At 39.2% G+C, this 26391-nt stretch overlaps 1 protein-coding gene across 11 annotated transcripts in view; it reads right to left on the bottom strand.

Moving 5' to 3' along the window:
• The window catches only part of ofd1 (OFD1 centriole and centriolar satellite protein), a 113023-nt gene that overhangs the window by 37014 nt on the left and 49618 nt on the right, over positions 1 to 26391 (bottom strand). For 10 of the 11 annotated variants that reach the window (XM_073045796.1, XM_073045802.1, XM_073045803.1 and 7 more), the window contains 2 exons: positions 23581 to 23692; positions 14543 to 15163 (listed from right to left, as the gene is read on the bottom strand). In XM_073045796.1, the coding sequence (XP_072901897.1) occupies positions 14543 to 15163; positions 23581 to 23692 (733 nt within the window). The remainder of the gene's footprint in view (positions 1 to 14542; positions 15164 to 23580; positions 23693 to 26391) is intronic. The other variant, XM_073045806.1, reaches the window with a different exon arrangement.

The raw sequence follows: 26391 nt of genomic DNA, 5'->3' as shown, positions 1-26391 counted from the left end.
ACTGGAGTAATTTGGCAGGTCCAGCAGCATCCATGGAGGGGTAGAAACAGTGAACATTTTAGCTGTGATCCTGCTGGTAAATGTTTTCAAGCTTTTATATCTTCTACCCAATGAGTGCAAGGAGAAAAGAGAGCGTCTATGCTGTTTGCTTTCTCTAGGCAGTGAGAAGTGTACATAGAGTCAATGAGGGAAGGCCTGATTCCATGATGTACTGAGCTGTGTCTACACTCTCTACAACTTCTTGTGGGCACAGGTAGAGCAGTGATGCTTTCTATTTATCACAAAGTAAGTGATTGCATATGTATTCACCCCCTTCAATAAGACACACTAAATCATCACTGGTGCAGCCAACTGGTTTTAGAAATCACATAATTAGTTAAATGGAGATCACCTGTGTGCAGTCAAGGTGTTTCAATTGGTTGTATTAAAAATACACCTGTAGCTGGAAGGTCCAACTGCTAGTAGGGAAGATGGGTTGTGAAGTCAGATTTACATGGATACCTGGGCATGCTGGGGTGGAGGGAAATGAAATTGTGGATAGCATTGCAAAGTCTTCCTTACAGAGTGGGCAAGTAGGAATTAGAATACCCCTAGGCAGAGCAGAATCGAGAAGTAGGATGAAAAAAAAGGCATACAGAAGAAATGGCAAGAGGATTGGAAAAATGAATTAAAGGGAAGGCATTTCTTTTCTAGTTACCCTCTAGTTAAAAATGTCTCAGACTGTTACTCTTTAAATCATAGAGATATGGTGAAATTAATGAGACTTAGGTCAGGGCATTGTGGGTTAAACTATTACTTAAAGATAATAGGAAAACATCCAACTGGATTATGTGACTGTGGTAGCCCAGAGGCAGTTCAGCATGTTTTGCTGAGTTGTAATCGATATAAAATTGAAAGAAGAATATTGTTCAAGAGGCTGTCTGACGGGGGACGTCACGTGATGACGTAGGATCAAGACGTGGAAATCCAGCTCTCCCGTAAAAAAAACCAGTAAAATAATGTTTAAGTGAAGAAAAGTTAGTAAATACCTTTTAAAAATTACTTACAAGCTACTCAGGATTGTCTTAAGATATGCCTCCTAAACAGAAGCAGAAGAAAACTACTGCTTTGAAGACAACACAAGTTGGAAAAGAATCAAGGCCGGATGCCATGAAAGCGCCTCGGGCTCAAGTGCAATTTATCTCCGGCGATACAGAACAGGAAACTGCGGCAACACCAACCGTTTACAAAAAAAAAGAGCAACAGGAATTGCGCGTGCGTGAAGGAAGGGGCATGCGCAAACACGAGCAACCCAAACTACAAATCCCAGCTATGATCGGAACTGAAAGTGAAAGTGAATATGAGGTGAAATCAGATTCTCTGGATAAATCAGATGAAGATGAAGAGATAAAGAAGAGCAACAGGAAGAGGTTGGAGGTGATATTGGAGACATTAAAAAAACCGGTGCAAATAATGCATGAATTAAAAGCATTAAAAGTAATAAAAAAAGATATTAACAATATGAAGATTATGTTTGATAAAATGATGAAAAAACAGGACAAAATGGACAAGAAAGTTAAAAACTTGGAAAAAACGACCGGAGACACCATTGATAGAGTGAATAAAATGGAAAATAATATTTCTGCCTGGACATCAAAAAGAAAACGGTTGTTGGAAAAAGTGGATGTACTTGAAAATTTTAGCAGACAAAATAATATTAAGATTGTTGGACTTAAAGAAGGTATAGAGGGAGAGGATCCAATAAATTTTTTTCAAAAATGGATTCCGGAAATTTTGGAAATGGAAGAAGGAATCCAGTTAATTGAAATTGAAAGGGCTCACAGAGCCTTAAGACCAAGACCTCAAGTTGATCAAAACCCACGATCAATTTTGATAAAATGCTTAAGATATCGAGATAAATAGAAGATCCTGAAGGCGGCTGCCCAATGTGCCAGAAAGAGAAACAGGCCATTGATGATAGAAGGGAAAATAGTTCTTTTCTATCCTGATATAAGTTATGACCTTTTGAAGAGAAAGAAGGAATTTAACCCAGCGAAAAGTTTAATGGGAAAAAGGTTATACATTTATATTGCGCCACCCAGCAACCCTGATAATTTTTTTGGATGACGGACAAAGAATATTTTTTTTTACTGATTATTGGGATGCGGAAGAATTTGCACAAGAACTCCCAAATATTCGCTAACCACAGCCAAAGATTTAAAAGTGAAATGGATTAAAGATGAAGACGGACAATGAATGGAGTTGATGGATGTTTAAGGATAGAAGAATATTTAAATATATTCTTAATTATATGATACAGGAGGAGAAAGGTAAAAATTTGAGAAATATTAATCGAGAGTAGTGATTTTTTTTTCTTTCTTATATATACTTTTTTATGTTACAAGGGAGCTGGGGGAACTTCGGATTGATTGCTACGGGACTCACGTGTGTAATCATGGCGATTGCCATGACCTGCACAACGGAGGGGGGTAATGTTGTGTTTTTTTTTATTCACAACATTAGTAGGGGGGTATTTTGTTATTTTTTTCTTTATAATCTATTTTTCTATTATCTTTCTTTCTTTGCCTGGACAATCGGGGGGGGGGGGGGGGGAGAGAATTTTAAAAAGATTCCCCAAGGTACTATGAAGGTTGAAAGGTTAGGCATTACTATAGATTGGAGTAACCCTGTTAAAAATAATGACTAATTTACTGAATTTTTAAAGTTTTAATGTTAATGGGCTTAATGGACCGGTGAAAAGAAAAAGAATTTTAACATACATTAAGAAAATGAAAATAGATATAGCTTTTTTACAAGAAACACACTTAACAGAGATAGAACATCAGAAATTAAAGAGAGATTGGGTTGGAAATGTTATTGCAGCTTCATTTAATTCAAAGGCGAGGGGAGTTGCAATTTTGGTTAATAAAACTTTACCAATTAAAATACAAAATGAATTAATTGATTCTGTGGGGAGATATGTAATTATACATTGTCAAATTTTTTCAGAACTATGGACTCTTATGAATATGCACCAAATGAAAATGATGTAAAATTTATACAAGAGGCCTTTTTGAATTTGGCTGATGCACATGACAAAATATTAATAGGTGGAGATGTTAATTTTTGTCTAGACCCAGTTTTAGATAGAACAAAGGTTGTTACAAAATCAAAAGTAGCAAAATTAACCTTATCATTGATGAAAGATTTAAATTTAATTGATATATGGAGAAGAATTAATCCAAAAGAAAGAGATTACTTATTTTATTCAAATAGACATAAAACTTATTTAAGGATAGATTTTTTCCTACTATCAACGAATATTCAAGACAGAGTGAAAAATATGGAACATAAAGCAAGAATATTGTCAGATCATTCCCCCTTGACAATGACAATGATAATGATGGATAAAGAGGAATCGATTTACAGATGGAGATTTAATTCAATATTAAAATATCAAGATTTTTGTGATTTCATGAAAAAGCAGATTCAGTTTTTTTTAAGATACAAATTTACATTCAGTTGATGATAAATTTATAGTATGGGAAGCAATGAAGGCATATTTGAGAGGCCAAATAATAAGTTATACTTCTATAATTAAGAAGGAATATATGGTAGAAATAGATCAATTGGAAAAAGATTACCAAATTAGAAAAAGAATCTCAAAAGATATATGACAGAAGAAAAACGAAGACAACTTGTTAAGAAGTTACAATATAATACACTTCAGACATACCGAACAGAAAAAGCAATTATGAGAACTAAACAGAGATATTACGAACTAGGTGAAAGATTACACAAGAATCTTGCTTGGCAGTTAAAAACAGACCAAATTTCCAAAACGATAAATGCAATTAGAACAAGTGTAAATAAAATTACTTATAAACCTTTAGAAATTAATGAAACTTTTAAGACTTTTTATTCTGAACTGTATCAATCAGAATCACAAAATGATAATGTTGAGATAGAAAGGTTTTTATCACAAATAACTCTTCCAAAATTGAATTCAGAAGAACAGAAGGGATTAGACTATGCCTTTTACATTAAAAGAGGTCAAAGAAGCTCTAGGATCACTTCAGAGTAATAAATCCCCAGGAGAAGATGGTTTTCCACCCGAATTTTATAAAAAGTTTAAAGATTTACTAATCCCTCCTCTTATGGAGTTAATATACCAAGCAGAAAGAACGCATAAACTTCCAGAATCTTTTTCGACAGCTATTTTAATAGTATTGCCAAAAAAAGATAGGAGATCTTTTAAAACCAACATCATATAGACCTATTTCTTTGCTGAATACTGACTATAAAATAATAGCAAAAATTTTATCTAATAGATTATCTAAATACTTACCAAAATTAATACATATGGATCAAACAGAATTTATCAAAAATAAACAATCGGCAGATAATGTAACTCGGTTACTTAGCATAATTCATTTGGCACAAAAGAGGGAGGAAATGAGTGTGGCAGTTGCTTTAGATGCAGAAAAAGCATTTGATAGATTGGAATGGGATTTTTTATTTAAGGTATTAGAAAAATATGAATTAGGAGTATCTTTTATAAAATGGATTAAAACCTTAAATACTAATCCCAAAGCTAAAGTAGTGACAAATGGTCAAATTTCAACATCATTTCAGTTAACAAGGTCAACTAGACAAGGTTGTCCATTATCACCTGCTTTATTTGTGTTGGCGATAGAACCATTAGCTGAATTAATTAGAATGGACCCAGATATTATGGGTTTCAGTGTTTACCAGGAGGAATACAAGATTAATTTATTTGCTGACAATGTGTTGTTTTATTTAACAAACCCATTGTATTCGCTGCGTAAATTATCTTCTCGATTGGAAGAATATGGGAAAATATCAGGCTACAAAATAAATTGGGATAAAAGTGAAATTCTACTCCTTACTAAAGGAGATTATAGTCAATGTCGACTAATAACTCAATTTAGATGGCTGATAAATGGTATAAAATATTTAGATATAAGAGTTGATAATGATATAAAGAATTTATATAAATTATTTACCATTATTGAAAAAAATTCAAGAAGATCTTGATAAATGGATGACGTTACCAATAACATTAGTAGGCAGAGTAAACGCTGTAAAAATGAATATATTCCCTAGATTACAATATTTATTCCAAACACTACCAATACAATTATCGCAAAAGTTTTTTCAAGAGTTAAATGTGTGAGGAAGTTCCTATGGTAAGGTGTCAAGAATATCGTTGGAAAAATTAACATGGAAATTTGACCTACGAGGGTTACAACGTCCAAACTTTAAGAATTATTATAAATTATTATAAAGCAAATCATCTTTTTTTTGATGAAGATAAACTGGCATGGATTAGAACAGAATTAGATAAAATAGGAGAAAATATACCAGAAGATTTTAAATATAAGTGGGAATCTAAATGGATACAGGAAAAGAAAGAATCTCCTATATTAAAACATTTGATTGATTTATGGGATAAGATAAATGTTGATGATGAGATAAAGAAATCTTTATTAGCAAAGAGACCTTTAATTCAAAATAAACTTATTCCTTTTACAATGGATAACCAACTTTTATACAATTGGTTTCAAAAAAGGATTATATAGGAGATTGTTTTGAAGGAGGTATGTTAATGTCATTTGATCAATTAAAGAACAAATACAAAACATCAAACTCTCTTTTTTGTTATTTCCAATTAAGGGCTTATTTAAGAGATAAATTGGGTCAAACAATGTCATTGCCGAAACCTAATGAAATAGAAACTTTAATTCAAAAAGGAAAAATTTAAAAAATTATTTCTTGTATGCATAGTTTGATTCAAAAACAGGCAATTAAACAAGGAATTCATAAGTCAAGACAAAAATGGGAAACTGATTTGAATATTAAAATTGAAGAAACAAGTTGGTCAAGACTACGTCTTGACAGTATGACAAATACAACAAATGTCCGGTTAAGATTAGTGCAATATAATTTTTTACATCAATTATATATTACACCACAAAAAATAAATAAATTAAACTCAAATTTATCTGATCAATGTTTCCGATGTAACCAAGAAATTGGTACTTTTTTACACTCTACTTGGTCTTTTTTTTAAAAATTCAACCTTTTTGGACAAATTTAAGAATTTTATTGGAAAATTATTGGAACACAACTTCCACATAATCCAACATTATTTTTACCAGGCGATATTGAAGGGATAAAACCAAAATCCAAACTGAATAAATATAAGAAAGAATTCATAAAAATTGCATTGGTAGTAGCCAAAAAGGCTATTGCAATTACTTGGAAATCGGATTCATACTTGTTAGAAGAATGAAATTTTTAGCTGCATTCCACTTGAAAAAATTACTTATAATTTAGGAGATAAATATGAAATATTTCTGAAAATTTGGCGCCCTTATTTACGAAAGATAGGATTAAATATATAGGTGCTCCGAAGATAAAAATATTGGTTATCTGGGGAAAGAATTAAATATATATACTAAAGCTATTATGAACTCCATGGAGCATGTGGGGATCTTCCGATATCCAGGCATTCTTTCTTTCTTTCTTTTTTCTTCTCTCTTTTTTTTCTCTTTCCAAAGGGATATGTTAGGGGGAGGGGTTAAGGGGAGGGGGCAAGGGTTGATAATCTTTATTCCTTCTGTAACCTATTTAAAAATTCAATAAAAAAAATTATAAAAAAAAAGAGGCTGTCTGACTTAAATGTATTTTGTTTTTCTATTAAATCTTTGTTTGGCCACCAAGAGAACCACCATCTGATTGAAAAGTTTATTATTCTGTTTCTACGTGCGACTAAGTTATACTTGAGAATTTGAGTTTCTTGAAATTCTGTAATTAATTGTACATCCTGCAGAGGGCAGTAATATGCCTAGATGCGTCTAAACTAGAAGAAATAGAAGAAGAAGAAAAAGGAGGCGGTCCAACTGCTGGTGAGTCAGTATCCCGGCAAAAACTACACAACGAAGCCAAAAGAAAACTCCAAGCAACTCCGTGAAAAGATTATTGAAAAACATAACTCAAGAGATGGATACAAGAAAATTTCCAAGTCCCTGAATATCCCTTGCAGTACAGTTGTCAATTATCAAGAAATGAAAGAATATGGGACAGCTGTAAATCTGCCTAGCGCAAGCTGTCCTCAAAAACTGAGTGACCGCATAAGTACAGGATTACTGAAGGAGGCCACCATCTCTGGAGGAGTTACAAGCTTCAGTGGTTGAGATGGGAGAGACTACACATACAACAACTGTTCCCCAGGTGCTTCACCAGTCGCAGCTTTATTGGAGAGTGACAGAGAAAGCCACCTACTGGAAAAAAAAACTCAACATGAAATCTCATCTGGAGTTTGTCAGAAGGCATGTGGAGACTCTGAAGCAGATGGAAGAAGGTACTATGGTCTGATGAAACCAAAATTGAGCTTTTTGATAATCAGACTAAACACTACATTTGGTGTAAGCCAAACACCTCACATCATCAAAAACACACCATCCCTGCTGTGAAGTATGATGGTGGCTGTATCATGCTAAGGGGATGCTTCACTGCAGCAGGATCTGGAAGGCTTGTGAAGGTAGAGGATAAAATGAATGCAGCAAAATACAGGAAAATCCTGGACGAAAACCTGCTGCTGTCTGCAAGAGAACTGCAACTTAGGAGAAGATTTGTTTTCTAGTAAGACAATAACCCCAAGCATAAAGCCAAAGCTACACAGGAGAGACTTAAAAACAACAAAGTTCATGTCCTGGAATGGCCAGGTCAGAGTCCAGCCCTCAATCCTACTGAGAATTTGTAGCTGGACTTGAAAAGGGCACTTCAGTCATGATCCTAATGCAATCTGACAGAGCTTGAGCAGTTTTGTAAAGAAGAATGGGGAGAAATTGCAGTGTCCAGATGTGCAAAGCTGATAGAGACCTATCCATGCAGAGTCTAGGGTGTAATTGCGGCCAAAGGTGCATCCTCTAAATACTGACTTAGAGGGTGAGTAATTATGCAATCAACTATTTTGTGTTTAATAATTGTACTAAATTTAGACCAATCTGTAGAAATTTGTTTTCACAAATTTGACCAGTGTCAAAAAAGCCAAATTAAACCCAATGTGATTGAATGCTGTAAAACAATAAAACATGAAAATTTCCAAGGGGGATGAATACTTTTTATAGGCACTGTATATGAGCCTAAGACATTTGTACAGTACTAAGTAGGAAAAGGAATGAACACCTGAAGAGAAAATTCATGGAGCTAAGTAGGAACGTGAAAAGCAAGACCACAAGGGGTGTAATCTCTGGACTGTACCTGTGCTACACACCAGTGAGGTTAAAAATAGGATGCTTTAGCAGATGAATGTGTGGTTGAAGAATTAGTGCAGGGGGCAAAGTTTCAGATTTCTGGATCATCCTGGGGAAGGTATGACCTAAACATAATGAATGGCTTACACCTGAACTTAAGGTGTGAAAAAACAGTGATGAACAGATTGGGCAGCAGATTTTGAAAAGGTGAAAAATAAATAACAAGTTGTTGTCACAAGGGAACTTGAACTTCTTTAATAGAGATTGGCACCTCCTTAGCGCAAAAGGTTTGGATGGGCAGAAATGGTTATATGAGTTCAGGAAGGATTCCTGACTCATTACAAAGCATCAAAAAAGTGTTCAGCCCCCACAGTTATTTTCACATTTTATTGTCTCATTTTCTAAATTTGAAATATATTTAAGTAGGATATTTTGAACTAATCTACAAAAATGAGCATCATGTCAAATCAAAAGAAAAATTCCAAAACCTATCAACGATAAAAAAAATGAAAACAAAGTTGAAAAATTATTCATTTTCTTTGTAATTACTACTCTACCTTACTGTAGAGTAACAACTTACAACTCACCCTATTCGTTGATGTAGGAAATAGGAGGATCACCTGTTTTCAATCCATAAAAATAAATAAAACTCTCTCTGTAAGGCCCAACAGTGGATCTTCAACAGACCAAACCAAAATGAAGACAAAACATTCAAGACAAATTAGGGAAATGATAATAGAAGCGTGTATCTGTGGAATGGTACAAGACCATCTCAAAGGCATTGAATATGCGTCAGAACTCAGTGCAGTCCATCATGAAAAAGTATGAAACCACAGCCACACTGCCTAGGTCAGGCCACCCCTCTAAACTTAGCCGCCGGAAGAGAGGCCACTGTAACTGTAAAGTCAACAGTTACTCAGAGTAAGCTGCAGAAGTCAGTGGCTGCGAATGGAGATGAAGTTCGTGGCTCCAGAATCTCTAAGGCAGGAGTTCTTAACCTTGGGTCTGTGGATTAATTTCAGGGTGTCCATGAACTTGGATGGGGAAAAAAATTTACATCTTTACTTTCACTAAACTCTAACTGAAATTTATCACTCCATTCAATTATGAATATAGGTAACAAACGACAGTAGTATTAGCAGTACCTGTGGACTTTGTCACCAATTGATATCACTGATATTTTCATTTCACATTACAGTTGTTATAAATACCTCAAAATATCACTAACAGCATAATCCAGGGAGAGCTTGTTAGGTAGATGCAAAATTGTCTCTGAGGTAGAAAGCACAGGGTGGTGCTTGGAAGTTGTTTCTTGAAATGGAGGCCAACAACTAGCAGTGTGCTGCAGGGGTTGGTTTTGGGAGCTTTGTTATTTATATGAATGATATGATGCAAATGAACAAGGTTTAAACAGTAAGTTTACGAAGTTACAAAATTAGGTGGTGTTTGGTGGTAATGAAGAAGGCTATCGTAGATTACAGGGGTATCTTGATCAGTTGGGGAAATAGGCTGAGCAGTGGCAAACGGATTTCAATACAGAAAAGTGTGAGGCGATGCATTTTTGGAAAGTCAATGAATGCTAGGGCACTAGTGAATGTAATGGAACAAGGGACGTAGGAGTCCAAGTACATGGTTCATTGAAAGCAGCATCACAGGTAGACAGGGTGGTAGAGAAAACAATTAGCACACTAGCCTTTATCAGTCAGGGTTCCGAGTACAGGAATTGGAACAAAACATTGGTGAGGCCTTGGAAGAAATGCTGAAAATCATGAGAGGCACAAATAAAGTAGATAGTAACATTTGTTTCCCAGGATAGGGAGGGGTAGTCTAAAGCTAGGGAGCATAGAATCAGGGTGACAGGGAAAAGATTTAAAAGGGACTCGAGCAGCAACTTTTCTTAATGCAGAGTGTGGCGAGTATTTGGAACAAGCTGCTAAAGGATTTGGTTGAGGCAGGTACAAGAGTATAATTTAAGAAATACTTGGGTACATTTGGGGCAGGGCTTAGAGGGATATGGGGCAAACACAGGAAATTAGATGGACGGCTGGTTGGCATGGACTCAAATGGGCCCAGGGACCTGTATCCATGCTGTATTGCTCTATGACTCTAAGATCAAAGGGTTGGAGGCAGTTTTTTCCTTAATGAAGAGATCAAAGTAATAAAAACATGCATAGTTCAAAGGCATAGAAAATATTTTGATAAATTAGGACAGATGGTAGAATCCAAGGAGAATTAATGAGAATGTGGGGATAATAAAGAAAATGAATGGGTTGTCACACCACAGACACACTGGTTGAACGGTCTGTTTCTGTGCTGTACGATTCAGTCTTATTTCAGCTCGGTGGACGGGAGTCTAAAGTAAAATGAAATGTTTGTGAGGGGATGGAGAAACACAGCTGAATTGTGCAGAGTGGTAGGGATGAGATTAGATTTGATAACTTTAGCTAGGATCCAGATATTGTTCCATAAAAGAAATTTAGTTGAGTACCACACAACTGGAAGTGTGGTAGTGGCTGTACTGTAAAACCTTCTGAGCTATTGGGAACAATGCAATTCTTAAAGGATTGTTAAATAACACAAAATCATCACTTCTACACAGGTACTTCTATAAGCTAGAAAGGAAAGATAGCAAGCACCAACACCTGTACAGTCATATACAAGTTTTATTGATATTCAGAACAGAATATAAAACCCCTAATTGATACTATGACACTACCCTCACTACAAAATCCAGAGTGGTTCAAGATGATACTTCATTACCACTTCTTCAGAATTATTGGGGGAAATCAGCATTAAATCCTGGTCTTAACACAAACTAATTAAACACAATTTAAGTGAATGGGTAGATTTAAGAACTTGCATAGCCAAAGAAGTGGAGTTAAGGCTCAGAATCATATGCATTCACTGAAGGACTGGAAAATAGTTCTTTGTCATAGTCTCACTCTATTTGAGCAATCATTGTGAAGGAGAATAATGGGGTTAAGTTTTGATTATTATATGGTTAGAATGGAGATGCCGTTCAGTGTTGGAAGGAAATGCACTTTGTCCCAAGTCTTGGTACTCCTTTTACCCGTCCCCCACTGCCATGACCTGTACATCATCTTCACCTTCCTAATTCTCTGTCTGCTCACCTTATTGCATGGTCTACTGACCTTTCCCATCAGTTTCCTTATTCTTCAGCCCTTTGCCTTCTCTGCCTATCACCTCACAGTTTTTCACATTATTCCCTTCTCTTCCACCACCACCCCACCCCCTCACCTGCCAGCTCCAGCTCCTCCCCCTCCTCTTTTACTCTGGGTTCTCACTCTTTTTCTAGAGCTCATGAAAGGCCTCAGCCCAAAACAAGACTGTTCATTTCCCTCCACAAATGCTGCCTGACCTGCTGAGTTCCTACAGCATTTTGTGTGTTGATGCAGATGTCCAGCATCTACAGTCTCTGATGTTTCTGTTATGTCCATACTTATAGGAGAAATGGTGAATGGCAATGTGCTGCTTGTTCTTGCAAAATACGTGTGCTTGAACTGCCTTCACCAATAGACTATTATTTTCTCCCATATATTTTAAGTACTATTATTTAAATTTTAAGAACACGTTATGTTAAAAGGGTTTTATGATTTCTCATACAGACCACCAGATGGAGCACTACATCACAAACTAGTTAAAATCAATTCTCTAAACTTTAATGATGGAACAGACTATGAGACTGCCTTTTGTAAATAAGAAAATAAGTCAACTAATCTACTTCCTTTGAGTTAACAAATGGGAGCAGGAGGTTGGTTTGTTTAATTTTTTTTAAAGAAGTACATGGACCACTACAAGACAGGAACAACCCTTCTGCCCACACTGTTGTGCCAAGCTAATTAAATGTCTAACCAGAACAGCCCAATGAGAATTTTATAAAGCTGCAACATAATTTCTGACTCTTGAACTCAATGCCTCAATGAATGGAGACAAGCATGCCTTTTAAACCACCCCATCAACCTCTGCAGCCACTTTCAGGGAGCTATAGACTTGAACCTTAAGATTCCTCCGTACATTACATTTTAATTCAACTTTTTTGGATGTGGGCATTACTGGTATTTATTGCCAGTTCTTGGTTGTCCTTGAAAAGATGCTGGTAAACTGCCCTCTTAAATCATTGCAGTTCTTCTGGTAAAAAAAGCTTAAACTTCTTAAGGATTGAGAAATATTTTGAATTACTGTTACAAGTTACCTGAAATATTAAAGCTATTCAAATTACTACTCGATTCCAAGAAAGAGCATACTCACTTCTGACCTAGTGGAGAGGGATTCATTGATGACAAACAACTTAAGATTGCTAGGTCTAAAACATTGTCCTTCAGATCCCAGAAATTATGTCCTGTATCTAGGATGATTGGGCTCCAATAATAACATCTATATTCCTATGTACAAGGTATGACTCCACACCTTGGAGATTTCCTCATGATAACCACCAACTTAAGTTTCAGCAAGATTGTTTGATGGTGTCCCTGCATGTGCAAATGGAAATACTGCCTGTACATTGTAGCCCAACCTCAGATTCTCGAGTGCAATTGCTGTAGGTTGAACAGCTTCCCATTAGTTCCACTCCTGAAGGATGGTTGTTAAAAGTGCCTTATTAAGTCTTTCCCTTTACATGTTACTTCCTTGTACATATTTTTTTTAAAAATAGATTACTGCTGAATAATTAATCTTAAAATAGAGTTTGGATAGGTACATGGATTGAAAAGGTTTAGAAGGGCATGAATAAAATGCAGGCAAGTGGAACCATCTTAGATCATTATCTAGGTCAGCATGGACCAGATGGGCTGGACCCTGCTTCCATGCAATAGAACTCAAAGTAATATTTGTGCAAAATGGACTGAATAGACTGCTGATGGGTAGCTCTGTGTTTCTTGGGCTAATATTAATAAAACAAAGTCTACTTCCACTTCTGCATGGATCCCAAATAAACCATGTTTGATTGGTGTTATTTAAGCCATAAGAATGCCCTGCCCAGCATCCCTCCACAATAACCCCATGGCTAATCTCTCAGTTACAGAGAAAGCAGAAGGAATTCTCAGAACTGTGCTTGCATCTAGCAATGTAAAATTATATTGCCATTTGATACACTCAAGGCAGGACCACAGACACAGCAGAAATGTAAATAATTATTCGTCAACATGCCAGTGGTAAGTAATGTTGATCTGTCTGGAAAATTGAGTACCGTAGATGTCGGATTATAAGCCGCTACTTTTTTCCCACATTTTGAACAGCTTTGAACACTGCGGCCTTTACTACGGTGCGGCTAATGCATGATTTTTTTTCATGCCGCCAAAAACATTTTGCCTCGTAACAGTAGACCAATAAAATTGATGAGTAGTTCACAGAGGTCCAATGAAATTGTACGATAAATCAAGCGCACTTTCACAATTAAATTATTGTAAATCAGTCATTTGTACTCACCCTCATCAACATGGAAAACACTCGAAGAAAAGCATTGTGCTGCCTTTATGGCAGTTATTTAGTTTATAATATTTTCGCTTAGTAATTCATTTGTTAGTTAAAGTTAGAAGTGTTTTAACTATATTTGTTTTCTGTACTACATCCCGGGATGCTATGACGTCACACCCGGTTTCGCCGCGTCTTGTGGGAAAAATACCGGTTTGCAATAAACGGGAAGGCGGGGGGCGAGCGGCAGAGCCAAAACGCTGCTTTTAAGTTAAAGGCGATCAATAACTTTTCCTGGTAGGCTGCAGTATATATATTTTTTACCAGTCGTTAGGAGATATTGGAATGTTGTTCAGTAAAAAAGTATACGCAACGTATATTTAAAAGTAGCCGCGTTACAGGCACGGTTCGAAAAAAAGCATTTGCAATATGTATTTGTTTATGTTACCATATGGATTTAATTAAAAGTTAAAAAATCCTCACGTGTAATATCTTTCTGTGTAAATATCTCACCTGCGGCCGAAAATCCGGTGCGGCCTAAAATCCGGTGCGGCTTGTACAAGTACAAAATTGATTTTATTTCTAAAATTAGAGCCAGTGGCTTTTAATCAGGTGCGCTCTGTAGTGCGAAATCTACGGTAATTCATTAAGTGGAATGATTAAGTTAATTAGATTCTCACTTTGAGCTTCTCTGCAGGATTTACAGTTGTATCACAACACTTCAGGCTGCTGGGAATAGTAAACTGTAAGTCCTTTTTTGCATGTAAAAGTAAAGTTCCTTGGTACCATTGACTGATATTGTACCTCATTACAGATCAAATAAATATCTTATATCCTTTAATGAATCTTACCTTCTGAAGTCTTCATGTACATGCCATATTCAGGTTTTTGTTTGACAGGCGTTGAAGAGCTATATTTTGGGGAAGTGAACAAGCCTACAGAAGGGGTTTGGTAATCTTCAATTATATTTGTTGATTGATGGCTTACTTCAGATATTGGGTGTCTTGATGGCTTTGATTTTTCGGAAGTTAAAAAAGAGTCTGCAAATGTAACTCTGTGTGGGTGGCTGGATGAAATTTTATTGAGACTACTGTTGTTAACTGGCAATAGAGAAAAAGGTCGAGCCTCTGAACTTTTCTGAACAGCAACTTGAATCAGTCTATTTTGGTAGTTCCTGTAGGCTTCCTCTAAGTTCTCGGACTCCTTTTCCAGCTCTCTTATTCGGGCCTTGGCCCCTGCTACAAAATCTTGGTCTGAATCTGATGAAGAACTTGGTGTTCCAAAGTACTTGGAGTAGTTTGCACCCATACTAGAACCTGGATAAAGGAATCGTTCCTCAAATACTACCCGGCTCCTGGGTAAACCAGTATCTAGATAGATGTCAGGAGGTACTATTCTGTCTGCAGTGAGGTCAAGAGCTGACCGATCAACCAGTGAGGGTTTGGGATTACGGTACACTTCATTCTCTAAAGCTGCAATAACACAAACAAAACATGCAAAAAGCAAAATCAGAAATAGGGGGCAAAGTACAACCTTATTATTATTTCATTAAGTATCCTGCTCAAGATGTGGAAAAAGTAGCTTTCTCATGAGCTTGTCAGAGCACAAATTACTTTGCAAATGATAACATATGATGCATTAATACTTTCCAACCCTTTGCAAACAAACTCATTCAGAAATTATTGCACCTAAGTAGGGTACTTCTGTGACTTAGGGGAGAACTTTGTGCATGGATTGTTCCTAGGCATCCACTGTCTTGTTCTGCTGCAAACTGCTTCTACTGAAGAAACCTCGGAAAGTTATTAACAGACATCTTGTGGACACAGTACACTCGTGGCAGACAGAGCGGGAAATATTTAGCAAGCTTGTTTCCAGATCTTCAGCCCAAATTAATTCATTTATTTGAGATAGTCAATGAGCCATTGAGTTGCACAGCACAGAAACAGCCCCTTGACACATTATGCTCATCCTGACCTCGTCTCATCCTGAGAAATCCGATTTGCCTATACTAGCTGTGCCGTTCAATGTCTTACCTATACAAGTGCCTGTCTAAATATTTCATCAACCATGCATCTGACTATAACCTACCCGTATAGTGGGTTCCAAATTTCAACAACTTTCACTAAAAATATTTTCCCCTCAAATCCCCGGTGAAACTCCTTCCTCTCATCTTGAACCCAAGCCCTCTTGTTTTTGATACCCCTATCACAGGAAAAAGATTTCAATTATGCCTCAGTTGTTTAAAAGGAAAGCTTCATGGGCATCCAGGATCATTCAGACAGCTCAGTCAGTGGCAGGAGCAGGCCACAGCGACGGGGTTTCTCACAGGTTAGCGATGCTTGTAAAAGTACAGAAGGGACAAGCAGGGCAACCATTGTTGGGAGTAGGCCAGTGGTAGGAGTAGGAGTGTCAGGCTTTGACTCAAAGGAGGCTTCAACTTGAAAGAGGTGTTAACTCTGAGTAAAATTCAGTTAAGGTTCCCTTTCTCTCCCTCTTACAGTATCTAGTGTAGTAAATGGCTGTTGTGTGTTCTTCATGCCAGATCTTGGAGTCCTGGGAGACCCAGAGTCTCTCAGGGAACCACATTTGCATGAAGTGCATCCAGCTGCAGCTCCTTGAAGATCATGTTAGGGATCTGGAGCAGCAGCTGGATGACCTTGAGCTTGTATGGGAGAGTCAGGAGATAATTGATCAGAGTTACAAGGAAGTAGTCACCCCGAAGTTGCAGGAGGCGAGTAGCTGAGTGACTGTCAGAAGAAATGGAGATGTGAATAGGCAGTTAGTGCAGAGCACCCTTGTGGCCATTCCCCTCAAAAATAAGTATACCGCTTTGAATACTGTTGTGGGGGATGACCTCCCAGGGAAATGGCACAGGGACCAAGCTACTGGCACTGTGTATAGGTCCATGGTGCAGAAGGGAAAGAGGGAGAAGAGGGGAACAGTAGTGACAAGGGGACTCAATAGTCAAGGGAACAGACAGGAGATTCTGTGGATGTGAATGGGACACCCAGATGGTAGCGTGCGCTGCTGAGGACTTGCGACTCCGCCTTCAGAGCAGGCGACAAGGCAGCGCTAACAACAGCAAGGGCCAAACTGTCCCGAGCCATCAGAGGGGCAAAGCGTGCACACGCCCAGCTAATCCACAGCCACTTCCAGGACAGCAGCGACACGTGGCGCATGTGGAAGGGCATCCAGTACATCACCTGACTGTGCAGGTGATGCCTCCCTCCCAGATGTGCTGAATAACTTCTACGCCCAATTTGAGGCGGAAAATGACATGGCGGCGAGGAAGTCCACCCCTCCTACAAATGACCAGGGTTCTCATCACCATGGCCGATGTGAGAAGAACCTTGTGCAGGGTCAACCTACGGAAGGCTGCTAGACCAGACAACATCCCTGGTAGAGTGCTCATAGGATGTGCAGACCAGCTAGCAGATGTTCTCACGGACATCTTCAACATCTCCTTGAGCAGCGCCACCGTTCCAACGTGATTCAAGGCTGCCACCATCGTCCCTGTGCCAGAGAAGTCGTTAGTGTCCTGCCTAAATGACTATATCCATCATCATGAAGTGTTTCAAGAGGCTTGTCATGAGGCATATCAAGACCCTGCTGCCCCCCTCACTGGATCCCCTGTAGTTTGCGTACTGTCCCAACCGCTCAACAGATGACGCCATTGCCACCACCCTCCACCTGGCCCTAACACACCTGGACAAAGAAGACACATATGTTCAGATGCTGTTCATAGACTTCAGTTCAGCATTCAACACAATCATCCCTCAGAAACTGATTGGAAAGCTGAGCCTACTGGGCCAGAACACCTCCTTCTGCAACTGGATCCTAGACTTCCTGACTGGGAGACCTCAGTCAGTCTGGATCAGGAGCAGCATCTCCAACACCATCATACTGAGCACGGGGGCTCCCCAGGGCTGCGTGCTCAGTCCACTGCTGTTCACTCTGCTGACCCACGACTGTGCTGCAACACACAGCTGGAACCATATCATCAAGTTCGCCGATGACACGACCGTGGTGGGTCTCATCAGCAAGAATGACGAGTCAACTTACAGAGAGGAGGTGCAGTGGCTAACGGACTGGTGCAGAGCCAACAATCTGTCTCTGAATGTGAACAAAACAAAAGAGATGGTTGTTGACTTCAGGAGGGCACGGAGTGACCACTCCCCGCTGAACATCGACGGCTCCTCGGTAAAGATCGTAAAGAGCACCAAATTTCTTGGTGTTCACCTGACGGAGAATCTCACCTGGTCCCTCAACATCAGCTCGATAGCAAAGAAAGCCCAGCAGCGTCTCTACTTTCTGCGAAGGCTGAGGAAAGTCCATCTCCCACCCCCCATCCTCATCACATTCTACAGGGGTTGTATTGAGAGCATCCTGAGCAGCTGCATCACTGCCTGGTTCAGAAATTGCACCATCTCGGATCGCAAGACCCTGCAGCGGATAGTGAGGTCAGCTGAGAAGATTATCGGGGTCTCTCTTCCCGCCATCACGGACATTTATACTACACACTGCATCCACAAAGGAAACAGCATTATGAAGAACCCCATGCATCCCTCATACAATCTCTTCTCCCTCCTGCCATCTGGGAAAAGGCTCTGAAGCATTCAGGCTCTCACAACCAGACTATGTAACAGTTTCTTCCCCCAAGCTATCAGACTCCTCAATACCCAGAGCCTGGACTGACACCTTGCCCTATTGTCCTGTTTATTATTTATTGTAATGCCTGCACTGTTTTTGTGCACTTTACGCAGTCCTGTGTAGGTCTGTAGTCTAGTGTAGCTTTCTCTGTGTTGTTGTTTTTTTTATGTAGTTCAGTCTAGTTTTTGTACTGTGTCATGTAACACCATGGTCCTGAAAAACGTCGTCTCATTTTTACTATGTACTGTACTAGCAGTTATGGTCAAAATGACAATTAAAGTGACTTGACTTGTATGCTGACTCCCAGATGGCAGGGAGATCTTGGATCGTGTCCACAACATTTTGGAGAGGGAGGGAAAGCAGCCAGATGTCTTGGTACATATTGGTACCAATGACATAGGAAGGAAAAGCAATGAGGTCCTGAAAAGAGAATTTAGAGAGCAAGGTAGAAAGCTGAGAAGCAGGACCTCCCAGGTAGTGATTTCTGGATTGCTGCCTGTGCCACATGCCAGTGAGGGCAGAAACAGGATAATTCAGCAGATTAATGCATGGCAGAGAAACTGGTACAGGGGGCAGGGTTTCAAGTTCTTGGATCATTGGGTTCTCTTCTGGGGGAGGTATGACCTGTACAAAAGTAATGGGTTGCACCTGAACCAGAGGGGAACAAATATCCGCACAGGGATGGTTGTCAAAGCTGTGTGTGGGGGGGGGGGGGGGGGTGGAGGTTTAAACAAATTTGGCAGCGGTATGGGAACCAGAGTGAAGGGACTTAGGATAGGAGAGATGATTAGAAAAAAGCAAAGGGTGTATAGTCAAGACTGATAGCAAGGGCAGGCAGATGATAGGACATAATTGCAGCCAGAATCAAGAAGGGTTGCAAATACAGTACTCAAAGTACTATATCGCAATGCACGGAGCACAAGAAATAAGGTGGATAATCTTGTTGCACTATTACAGATTATCAGGTATGATGCTGCGGCCATCACTGAATCGTGGCTGAAAGATGGTTGCAGCTCGGAGCTAAATATCCAAGGTTACACATTGTATCGGAGGGATAGGAAGGTAGGCAGAGGGTGTGGCGTGGCTCAACTGGTAAAAAAATGGCATCAAATCAGAAGAAAGATGTGACATAGGAATGGAAGATGTTGAATCCTTCTGGGTTGAGATAAGAAACTGCAAGGGTAAATGGACCCTAATGGCAGTTAAATACAGGCTTCTCAACAGTAGCTGGGATGTGGACCAATATTACCACGGGAAATAGAAAAGGCGTGTCAAAAGGACAATGTTATGATAGCCATGGGAGATTTCAACATACAAGTTGATTGGGGGAAAAAATCAGGTTGGAAATAGATCACAAGAGAATGAGTTTGTTGAATGCATACGAAATGGCTTTTTAGAGCAGTTTGTCACATTGAATCTACTAGGGAATCAGCTGGATTGGGTGCTATGTAATTAAATGGAGGTGATTAGGGAGCTTAAGGTAAAAGAACCTTTAGCAGGCAGCGATCACAATATGATTGAGTTCAACTTGAAACTTGATAGGGAAAAAGTAAAGTCTGAGGGAGCAGTATTTCAGTGGAATATGGAAATTATAGTGGTACAAGAGGAGAGTTGGCCAAATTGGAAGGAGATGCTGGCAGGAATGACAGCAGAGCAGCAATGGCATGAGTTTCTGGGGGAAAATGAGGAAGGTGCAGGACAGACATATTCCAAAAACAAAGAAATACTCAAGTGGCAAAATAGTACAACCGTGGCTGACAAGGGAAGTCAAAGCTAATGTAAAAGCAAAAGAGGGGGCATACAACAGCAAAAATTAGTGGGAAGACAGAGGATTGGGAAACTTAAAACCCTTCAGGGAGCAACTAAAAGAATCATTAGTTGGGAAAAGATGAAATATGAAAGCAAGCTAGCAAACAATATCAAAGTGCAGAGTAAAAGCTTTTTCAAGTATGTAAAATATTACAAGAGATGAGAGTGGATATAGGACTGTTAGAAAATGAGGCCTGAGAAATAATAATGGGGATAAGGAGATGGCTGATAAAATAAATTAGTAGTTTGCATTAGTTTTCACTGTGGAAGACACTAGCAGTGTGCCAGATGTTGAAGGGTGCAAGGGAAGAGAAGTGAGTGCAGTTACTATTACAAAGGAGAAGATGCTCAAAAAGCTGAACGACCTAAGGGTACACAAGTCACCGAGACCAGCTGAACTGCACCCAAAGGTTCTGAAAGAGGTGGTGGTAAGATTGTGGAGGCATTAGAAGTAATCTTTAAAAAAAAATCATTGGACTCTGGTATAGTGCCAGAGGACTGGAAAATTGCAAATATCACTCCATTGTTTAAGAATGGAGGAAGACAGCAGAAAATAAATTATTGACCAGTGACCTCAATAGTTGGGAAGAAGTTGGAATCAATTGTTAAGGATGAGGTGACGGAGTACTTGGAGACACAGAACAAGATAGGACAAAGTCAGCTTGGTTTCCTCAAGGAAAAATTTTGCCTGACAGACCTGTTAGAATTTTTGAGATATATGTAAATTTGACAAGGAGCCACACACAAAGCTGCTTACCAAGTTAAGAGCCCATGGTATTACAAGAAAGTTACTGCCATGGTTAGAACATTGGCTGATTGGTAGGAGGCATTGAATGGGAATAAAAGGATAATTTTCTGGTTGGCTACCAGTGAATAGTGGTGTTCTGCAGGGGTTGGTGTTGGAACCACTTCTTTTTATTCTGTATATCAATAATTTACATGATGGAATAGATGGTTTTCTTGCCAAGTTTGCAAATGATATGAAGATTGATGGAGGGGCAGGTAGTGTTGAGGAAACAGGTAGACTGTGAAGGACTTAGACAGATTAGGAGAATGGGAAAGAAGTGTCAAATGAAATACAATATTGGAAAATGCACAGTCATGCACTTTGGTAGTAGAAATAAATGTGCAGACTATTTTCTAAATTCTAAGTTTCCCAATCCTCTGTCATCCAAAAATCTAAGATGCAAAGGGACTTGGGACTACTTGTGCAGAACACCCTAAAGGTTAACTTGTAGGTAAAGTCAGTGGTAAGGGAGGCAAATGCATTATCAGCATTCATTTCAAGAGGTCTAGAATCCTGGAGCAGGGATGTGATGCTGAAGCTTTATAAGGAAGTGGTGAGGCCTCACCTTGAGTATTGTGAACAGTTTTGGGCTCATCTCAGAAAAGATGTGCTGGTATTGAAGAGGGTTCAGAAGAGATACACAAGGATGATTCTGGGAATGAAAGGGTTATCAAACAAAGAATGTTTGATAGCAACACACACAAAATGCTGGTGGAACGCAGCAGGCCAGCCAGCATCTATAAGGAGAAGCACTGTCGACGTTTCGGGCCGAGACCCTTTGTCAGGACTAACTGAAAAGAAAGATAGTAAGAGATTTGAAAGGAGGAGGGGGAGGGGGAAATGCGAAATGATAGGAGAAGACCGGAGGGGGTGGGATAGCTCTGTTTGATAGCTCTAGGTCTGTACTCACTGGAATTTAGAAGGATGAGAGATCTCACTAAAACTTTTCGAATGTTGAAAGGTCTAGACAGTGGATGTGGAAAGGATGTTTCCCATGGTTGGTAAGTCTAGGACAAGAGGTCACAGCCTCAGGATAGAGGGGCATCCATTTAAAACAGCAATGCTGAGAAATTTCTTTAGCCAGAGGGTGAAGAATTTCTGGAATTTATTACCACAGGCAGCTGTGGAGGCCAGGTCATTGGGTGTATAAGTTCTTGATTGGCCACAGCTTCAAAGGTTACAGGGAGAAGGCCAGGGAGTGGTACTGAGGAGGGGAATAAAGGATCAGCCACGATTGAATGGCAGAGCAGACTTGACAGGCCAAATGGCCTAATTCCTATGGTCTTATGATTTTACATACCTCTATCAGTTCACGCTGGTGAATTTCCTCTGCACACTCTCCAGAACATAGTTTAATGATCAGAACTGCACAAAATATTTACAAGTGTAATCTGTACAATGTTTTGTAAAGTTCAGACACTTGTCCCAAATTTTATATGTTACAACCAATTTATGAAGACAAGCCTTGAGCCTTTTTCACCACTCTATCTTCCTGTGTTGCCACTTTCAGAACTATGGACTTGAACCACACCCCTCCCAAGTCCCTCTGCTCATTAACATTACTTAGCACCCTGCCATTTACTGTATATATCCTACTTCTGACTTTGCAAAAAGCACCACTTTGCACTAGCTGGAATTAAATTTCATCTGCCAAGGCTGTGCCCAACTTTCTATTTGATCTACATCCTGCTGATGCCTTAGGCAACCTTTTTCACTATCCACAACACAAATTTCAGTATCATCCAGAAACTTGTCCATCATACCTCCTACATTCACATCCAAGTCATTAATATATATAACAAGGGTCCTCGCACCATTCCCTGTCGCACACTACTAGAAACAGACTTCCAATCAGAAAAGCATTCTTCCACCATTACCCTCTACTTCCAAGGCAATTTTGGATCTAATTAACCACCTCACTTTGGATCCATGTTTCTTAACATTCTGGACCATGTAGGACCTCATCACTCTCCATACAGAAAACCTCTTCATTAAACTTGTTAGTTACCTCCAAAGAAACGTGTACCAACTAAGTAGGGTTTCTTCCACACAAAGCCGTGTTGAATATTCCTATCAGACCCTACATTACTAAATATGACTAAATCCTATCCCTCACCATTTCCTCCTATAATTTCTCTACCACAAATGCAAACCTCACCAGCCTGTAATACCCAGTTTATCCCTGCAACTCTTCTTAAATAAAGAAGCAACATTAGCTCAAATCTTCTAGCACCTTACATGTGGATAATGACAATACAAATATCTCTGTAAGGGTCCCAACTATCTCCTCCCTTGCTTCCCATAAAAACCTGGGACAGATCTCACCTAGCCCTGACAAGTTACCAACCATTATGCATGGCACCAATGTTTCCTAATTCTTAATTTAGTATTGACCAAGATTCCTGCCAGTAGCTGCCTTTCCATAAAGGCTGACATAACTGACTTGACTCATTAACCTGAATTTATCATCAACTATGGGGAATTTTCACTTCACGTGCCAAAGGCACTTCCCCATGTTGAAGTTCATGCTTCCTAACTTGCAACTATTACAATTCAGGAAAAACACTGACAATATTCCAATAGCTCAGTGAAAATCAAACTTGCAAAGCAGATAATTTTAAATGGTATTCCAAAACGGCGTACCTAACTGTGTCTGTCGCAGTTGAAGTTTCAAATCATCAACTTGTACATTCAACCTTCTGGTTTGATCCTCAAATTCTAGAAGTTGGCTTCTCACCTGTGCACATCGCTCCATCTGCAACAGCAGAAATTTTTTTTTAAAACAAATGACTGCAAAAGCTTGGCCTTTTCGTCTTCCTCACTTTCCAACTATCCCCTTGTGTTCATCTTCATACCATTGCAAATCAATTGCACTATTAAGTTAAAACTGTACAACAGGAATACAAAATTCTCTATCCAAGTCACAAAATTAACTTGAACTTTGTACACAGCTTAACTTAGATGTCACATCATTAATACAAAAACACAAATACATTTATATACAAAGAAATTTGATGTTTACATGCCATGAGTTCAATGTTAATATGAAATATTCAACATTTTTATAGTGAAGCACTATGACCAAAATTTCAAAGTTTAAAGGATCTTAAAATATTTTTATAGCTCTTCAAAGCAATTCAAAATATTTTGTTCAACATCCAAAACCCTGAAAGAGTTTTCAGCACTTAGGCTGGAATACAGGAGTATAGATAATTGATTGATTAGCAATACTTGTATTTCAGTATAGAAACATAGAAAACATACAGCACAATACATGCCCTTCACCCCATAATGCTGTGCCGAACATGTACTTACTTTAGAAATTAGCTAGGGTTACCCATAGCACTACTTTTCTAAGTTCCACGTACCTATCCAAGAGTCTCTTAAAAGACCATATTGTATCCGCCTCCACTACCATTGCCAGCAGCCCATTCCACACACTCACCACTCTGTGTGTAAAAAGAAAAACAACTTACCCCTAACTTCTCTTACGTACCTACTTCCAAACACCTTAAAACTGTACCCTCTCATGTTAACCATTTCAGCCCTGGGGAAAAGCCTCTGACTATCCACACGATCAATGCCTCTCATCATCTTATACCTCTCTATCAGGTCTCTTCTATTTCTCCATTGCTCCAAGGAGAAAAGGCCAAGTTCGCTCAACCTATTCTCATTAGGCATGCTCCCCAAACCAGGCAACATCCTTGTAAATCTCCTCTGCACCCTTTCTATAGTTCCCACATCCTTCCTGTAGAGAGGTGACCAGAACTGAGCACAGTACTCCAAGTGGGGTCCGACCAGGGTCCTATACAGCTGCAACATTACCTCTCGGCTCCTAAACTCAATCCCACGGTTGATGAAGGCCAATACACTGTATACCTTCGTAACCACACAGTCAACCTGTGTGGCATCTTTGAGTGTCCTATGGACTCAGATCCCAAGATCCCTCTGATCCTCCACACTGCCAAGAGTTTTACCATTAATACTATATTCGGCCATCATATTTGACCTACGAAAATGAACCACCTCACACTTATCTGGGTTGAACTCCATCTGCCACTTCTCAGCCCAGTTTTGCATCCTATCGATATCCCACTGTAACCTCTGACAGCCCTCCACACTACCCACAACACCCATAACCTTTGTCATCAGCAAATTTACTAACCCACACCTCCACTTCCTCATTCAAGTCATTTATAAAAATCATGAAGAGAAGGGGCTCCAGAACAGATCCTCAAGGTACACCACTGGTCACCGACCTCCATGCAAAATATGACCTGCCTACAACCACTCGTTGCCTTCTGTTGGCAAGTCAATTCGGGATTCACAAAGCAAGGTCCCCTTGGATCCCATGCCTCCTATTTTCTCAATAAGCCTTGCATGGGGTATCTTATCAAATGCCTTGCTGAAATCCATATACACTCTATCTACTGCTCTACCTTCATCAATGTGTAGTCACATCCTCAAAAAATTCAATTAGCCGCGTAAGGCATGACCTGCCTTTGACAAAGCCATGCTGACTATACCTAATCATATTATACCTCTCTAAATGCTCATAAATCCTGCCTCTCAGGATCTTTTCCAACAACTTACCAACCACTGAAGTAAGTCTCACTGGTCTATAATTTCCTGGGCTATCTCTACTCCCTTTCTTGAATAAGGGAACAAGATCTGCAACCTTCCAATCCTCCAGAAACTCTCTCGTTCCCATTGATGATGCAAAGATCATTGCCAAAGGCTCAGTTATCTCCTCTGTCACCTCCTACAGTAGCCTGGGGTATATTCTTGTCTGGTCCCGTTGACTTATCAAACTTGATGCTTTCCAATTTGTAGAATGCCTTGGGGTTTTCCTTAATCCTGCTCGCCAAGGCCTTCTCATGGCAGCTTCTGGTTCTCCTAATTTCATTCTTTAGCTCCTTCTTGCTAGCCTTATAATTTTCTAGATCTCTATCATTACCTAGTTTTTTGAAACTTTTGTAAGCTTTTCTTTTCTTGACTAGATTTTCAACAGCCTTTATACACCATGGTTCTTGTACCCTGTCTCACTGGAACATACCTATGCAGAATGCCACACAAATATCCCCTGAACATTTGCCACATTTCTGTACATTTCCCCAAGAACATCTGCTCCCAATTTATGCTTCCACGTTCCTGCCTTATAGCTTGATATTTCCCCTTACTCCAATTAAATGTTTCCCTAACTTGTCTGTTTCTATCCCTCTCCAATCACTATCTCCAAAATGCTCTCCCACTGACAGACCTGACATTGTTGGAGTATAAAAGTTGCATTGTTTGCTATGTAACCAAAACTATGTAGTCAGCTTTGAACTTGCTATTTACTATCCATGTATCCAATTTAGTAGGAGAATGAAATCTTAAGAATATAGAAGACAATGGTGTGTCAATGAGAGGTAGTTAAGAGATGTAGATTATGTAGTCTGAGTTTGCTATTTG

Source organism: Hemitrygon akajei, chromosome 5, assembly GCF_048418815.1.
Source record: "Hemitrygon akajei chromosome 5, sHemAka1.3, whole genome shotgun sequence".
Lineage (NCBI taxonomy): Eukaryota > Metazoa > Chordata > Chondrichthyes > Myliobatiformes > Dasyatidae > Hemitrygon > Hemitrygon akajei.
This window is presented reverse-complemented; position numbering and strand designations above follow the sequence as displayed.